The 5864-nt window shown below is 33.0% G+C and overlaps 1 protein-coding gene across 1 annotated transcript in view; it reads left to right on the top strand.

Annotated features, from left to right (window-relative positions):
• The window catches only part of RC3H2 (ring finger and CCCH-type domains 2), a 54089-nt gene extending 48460 nt beyond the window's left edge, over nt 1-5629 (top strand). The window contains exon 20 of the mRNA XM_021714845.1: nt 390-5629. Coding sequence (XP_021570520.1) covers nt 390-585 — 196 coding nt within the window. The 3' untranslated portion in view covers nt 586-5629. The remainder of the gene's footprint in view (nt 1-389) is intronic.
• Nucleotides 5630-5864: the final 235 nt, after the last annotated feature.

Here is a 5864-nt window from a genome sequence, read left to right as displayed (position 1 = left end):
CCAGTCTGGGCAACCGAGTGAGACTCCAACTCAAATAAATAAATAAATAAATAAATAAATAAATAAATAAATAAATAAATAAAATAAAAAATCATGTTAAGATTTTCCTAGCTATAATACTGCCATTTTGCATAATTACTGCCAAAAATATGGGCTTAGTCTTCAACTTGATAGTTTGTATGACCTTAAATAACCAGTGTTTTAATTTTTTATTATAACTTTTAGAAAATGGGACTGTTTACATGACTTATGATACTTTGGTGATAATGACATACCTTTGCTAGGGGGCTCTTAAAGTTTGATACAGCTTTCATTTAGCTTGTATGGTTACTCTTAAAAGCTTTCACTTAAAGCTAATTTTGTTTTCTATGTCATTTATTTTCTCTCAGGGAGGAGCAAAAAGCAATTCTGCCGGTAACTTCTTGCTTTAGCCAGCCACTCCCAGTGTCTGTTAGCAGTGCAAGTTGCCTCCCCATCACCACATCTGTTAGTGTTGGCAACCTCATTCTGAAAACTCACGTTATGTCTGAAGATAAAAATGACTTTTTAAAACCTGTTGCAAATGGGAAGATGGTTAACAGCTGAAAGGAGATTCATCTTTCAAATTTGTGACCACACCATGGAAGCATTTACACTAGCTTTTTATATATATAATATATATTATATAATGTATATTTTTTTTAAAAAAAGATATTACTGGGGGCATCCATTTCCTGTGGACTCTTTGATACTTCAAGCCCTCTTGCATTAGCATTATGAAAAAAAAAAAAGAAAATTTACTAGGGTAACATGTTCACTTTCCAGAAGTGATTGGAATTTGGACAACATTTAACTTAAGCTTCAAGCAGCTTTTTATGAGTTTGTAGCAATCCGGTGCAGTAACTGAGCCATTTCCTATTTTAAATGGCTTCTATAGAAAATTAACAACTCAGTTATTAAACTAGCAGGATCCTACAGTGATACATCTAGTGAAAGTAGACTTAATTAACTTATTTATTTCTTTTTTATGTTTCACTGAGAGAAGTTTCCATCTCATTCCAGCTGCTTTATTTATCTTTTTATGAGACTTTGCATGGATTTTTTTTTTCTGTTTTCTTTTTTTAATTTTGATGAGTGGAATTAGACATTCGTACCATAGAATTTTACAGGGTTATATACTAGCTTTATTTACTGCATTATATGTAGGAGTGTGGTGCAGTGCTTTTATCTGTAGCATTTAATTTTTAAAAAAATTTTCCATTTTTCAAGAATAGTTTCTGCTTTGTTAATATTTCTACACAGGCTACTTGTTGAAGTAATTAATTAAAAATATAACCAAGTGCCTAAGTCTTTCAGCTGATGTACTAGATATTAAATTCTCCTAAGTTATGCAGAATCGTTTTTACAATTTTGATAAATTATGCACTAATGTAATGGCAGTTTTTTAAAATGCAGATTTAAGCCTGTACATTATTGAATCTGATGACTTGGCAAAAGAATCAGGTGCTTTCAGCTTTCTTGAGAAAACCCTGTATGTAGCGTTTGCACTGACTAACAAGATGGTGTTGCTGGGTTTTTAATTTAAACTAATTAATTTGGATGTTCATTGCATTATCTTGGTTAAATATTGTTTACTGTTACTTCATGTTGGGATTTAATTTTTGTTATTTTTTGACTGTTAGGTTAGTAAGACTATGAACCATGTAATAATAGAACATTGGCTAACATTTATTCATACTTAAAAACATGAATACGTTCTGCTCTGCTAAAATGTGACTGAAATGGTTTTGACTTGACATCTGAAAGTATGCAGTATGTTCAACCAGCCATGCCTCAGATTTATGGAGAGTATTTTATTGAAATTGAAGTTTCAGTCAACATTTGAAAACAAAAGCTGAGCATTTCTTCATGGTGATCTTACCTATTGTTTATCTTTTTGTTTTTCCTCTATTTCTTTAAGATTAGTTTGACTATTATTATTTTTTTAATTAACTTCTGTGAAGTTGTTTACTCTGAAAATTGTACTGGAATATTTTAAGCCAAGCTGATCTTTCACCAGGTGTACTGTATGTAAGGGCTTTTCCTGCTAGCAAGATGCTTAAACAGGATCATGTTATTGGTCGTCTGAGCTATTTAGTTGTTTTACAAAACCACAGCATTGTATCAGATAAGATTTTGATAACAAGTTTTGTGCACATTTCCAGGGGTGGGAGGGTTGACATTTCCCTGAAATTTCTTGATCAGAATGAGTAAATACTGGTGTTTGATACCTGTCTTAATGAACATGCTCATAAGGTGACTGATAAGTTGTAAATATACCTGAGAAACAAAGGGGTAGTTTTGATATTCTGGTGTCAGTATGGAAGATCTTACACATTTATTTAATACTCAAGTATATGAAGATGTTTGTTTGTAGCATAACAGCACAGTAGCCTTGACTTAGTTTCCTTTGGTTAGTACTGTACCTTTTTGCCATGGCCAGTGCTCCCTATCCCTACAAAGACATTTTATTTATTTCACTCTGTAACCTGAAATGAATAGGAATAAGAGTTTTAAACCATGTTACATTAACTTATTTCTGACATTATAAATTAGCCTAGGATATTACAGGAACATGATTGTTATATAATTTATATCAGAACCTTTCTATAAATATGTGCTTATTACATTTGAAATGCTTCCAATGTACTTTATTTGCTGTTTGTAATTCCAAAAAGGATATGCAAACCAGTCTGTCTATTTCACGGATATTTAATAGTGAGATCTTCCATGTTGAAGGTAATGTATTTTTTTTTAAGATTTTAAAATTGCTATTTTGTTACAAAATAGAGACCTATTAACAGTTTGAGAGCTCCTTATGTGCCCTCAGGGAAAGAACCCTCTGTGCAACAGAACTACACAAAACATCTTCAGCACGTTCTGAGGGTGAATATATACTACATAAATTGATCTTGTGTATTTAACCTTATCTTTTTAATTTTAAAATTCAAATTTTGAAACTTGGTTGTGCTCTGCTGGAAGGGGTTGGGATAAACTGCTTAGATGTTTGCCTACTTGTCCAGTGAAATTACATTTGCATCAGTATATGTATATACCTGCCAATCTTATTGGTATGTCTCAGAACATTTATATTAAAATAATGCTTGTCTTGCAGCAGGTGATCCCATAAAACAATAATTTCCTGTTCTTAAAAACTTACTCTCTTTTCACTAACAACATAGGAATTCTTTCTGTATTGAGGTTATTCTGTATTACGTCCATTCTTTATATAGTGGCTACCTTCTCTCTATCACAGTGGGTTTAATGTGAAGTAAAGCCATTGATTCTCTGTCACTTTAGAGGCAAGGGCAGTTCATCTGATCCTTCTGAATGATACCTACTGATGTCATACAGGAAAATGTTAGAGATCAGACCTAGAATGTGACTTTTTAAAATTGGGTCATTTCCTGTCATTTGACCCTTTTACCAACAGGTTCTGATATACATGAGTTTGGAGTCAAAAGATACAAAGCAACAAGAGAGGAAATCTGTAATGTTGATAACTAAACTATATATGTTGCCAATTGTCTAATCAGAAAAAAGTAGTTTGAGGTCTGGAAAGCAGGAAAGTGATGGTTTTTCTTTCATTTTTTGTGTTTCTGTTTTTCAGTTTCTAAGTTTCAAGCCGAAGTCCATGTACCCCATTCAGTTTTGTAGCACTGGTAGTTCTTTTTTGTGGTCTCATTTCATTTATGAATTCTGAGAAAGTTAACATAAATACTTTTTGTAGTTAGTACCTGAATAAAGAAGATTCTCTTGCCTTTGCTACCATGACTTTGAATACCATGTGGTAAACCAGTTCTATGTGTGAAAGTTGTGCGTTGTAATTTTCAAAAGAGGATAGTTCATTAGATCAGTAACACCGATTTATTTTCACCAGTAGCGATTTATTCTAGTAAGAGAATAATAAAAGAAAGCTCTCATACCAGAACTGAAATATTTCATTTGTATGGATCTAGTCACTTTCACTTGGATTTCAAGTTAAGACCAATACATATATAAGACACATCCCAATTTTATACGCTGTCTTGAGAAAATTACAGCATACACAGCAATTTGTAGGGATTTAAAATGGGATTATTTTAAAAATTGTTTTAAGAACCATCTAGTTTGCTTTTATATTTTTAGATGTTAAAGCCCATGTTGTCTTGTTAACAGAAGTGGAATTTGTAACAATCAGATTCAGCATGTGTTTCCACTTTGAATCTGAGTATCGCTTCCCTAACTTTGAGAGCCATTTTCTGAGCAAACTGTCATCAGTATTGATAACTAAGCATTAAAGGGAAAAGTTGCAAAATTATATATTGATTTCCTGGAAGAACTTTTCTTGTGTTTTAGTGAACGGAGAGTGTTGATGGGATCACTTACTGTAACTCCTTCATAAGGACCCCTTCTGCAAGCAGAATACAAATGAACATGCTCAAGGAGTATGCCATTTTCTGAATAAATTGAATAAGTTTGCTAGTAACTCCTTTATACTAGCTGTATCTTTGTATTTCTTTGCTGGCAAGGGAATACAAGGACTCAAGGCCACATTTCAGAACACCCCACAGTTGAGTGGAGTTTTATTTTTACTCCAAGAGCAGTTATTCCCCCCAGGTCTGAAATTGGCAGTTTTTCTTTTTTTAGATAAAATTTTTGAAATATCACAAACCAGTGGAACATAGACACTGGCTGCACTTAGTACTGCCAAAAGCCAAGGTCATTTGCACATATTCCATCAATCTGTCAAGAATTAGGCCTCACTTTATAACCCAAGGCATGGAAGTGCATGCATTCTCTTAGCTGGGCAAACAATTATACTGTAGTTGTGATACAACACATGTGGCTTTTATTTGTACTGCACATATCCACTGTACAGCCACTTGGGAGTATCGTGGTTAGCTTGCAGCAACTGCTGTCTGCATTTATACTGTTTATTGCATATTCTTTTCCCTGGAGTGAAAGAGAAATGTTTTACTTGTTGCATTGATTACATTTTATAAATTTGCTTAGCTGGAAAGTTTGGGAAAAGAGGCCTGTTTGTCAATTGTACAACCGATTGTGAAGCTCTAGTGTGAATATTTTTACGTCTGTATTAGACATTTTCTTTGCAAATCTATTGTTCGATTGAAATGTAAATGAAATTAAAGATGGTGTACACCCATCATGTAAAAAGCAGGCACCATCTCTAAGATGGATTTAATGCTCATTTTTAAGGCATATACTCAGCTTCTATTTAAAACTATAATTTAAAATAATTCTGTACAATGAAATGGGGACTATATATGGGAATAAATTCTATTCCATTTATTTCAATTTGAATTACCAAATTGTAATGTTTCCCTTTGTGCTATAGGAATAGGATTAAATGGGGGAAGGCTAGGACTTATAAGGCCTATATATGGGGGGAGGGCAGAGATGGAACAATGAGGGTTGTGATGATAGTGAATAGCAAAGTGAATTCTGTGTGTTTTTGCTGTAGCACTGAAGTGAAGAGATAATAGCTTTGGCTGTTCACAAAATAGAGCATCATGATTTTCAGTGTTTGAGAGAAAAATTGATGGAAAAAGTTTGCAGTACTTGACATGTATTTGCATGCACAAAATAAAATTCTTTGTCCACCTTAAAAGTTGTTTGTTTAGTGTCAATATTAAGCTTATGGTATATTTTAGTTATTTTTATTTTTTGTATATTCTTTGGTTTAACAAAGCTACCAGGACACTCCTTAAGTTGAGATTTAAATGATTACCTACCTCATCCATGTATCACTGGGAAGGATCTGGAAGAAATGAATAGACCCAAGAAAGTTGAGATACTCCTTAATTCTATCAAGTAACTTCATTCATTCAATACAGAACACTTTA

The sequence above is a fragment of the Carlito syrichta genome, unplaced genomic scaffold, assembly GCF_000164805.1.
Source record: "Carlito syrichta isolate Samal-C Ts95f unplaced genomic scaffold, Tarsius_syrichta-2.0.1 Scaffold305825, whole genome shotgun sequence".
NCBI lineage: Eukaryota > Metazoa > Chordata > Mammalia > Primates > Tarsiidae > Carlito > Carlito syrichta.
This window is presented reverse-complemented; position numbering and strand designations above follow the sequence as displayed.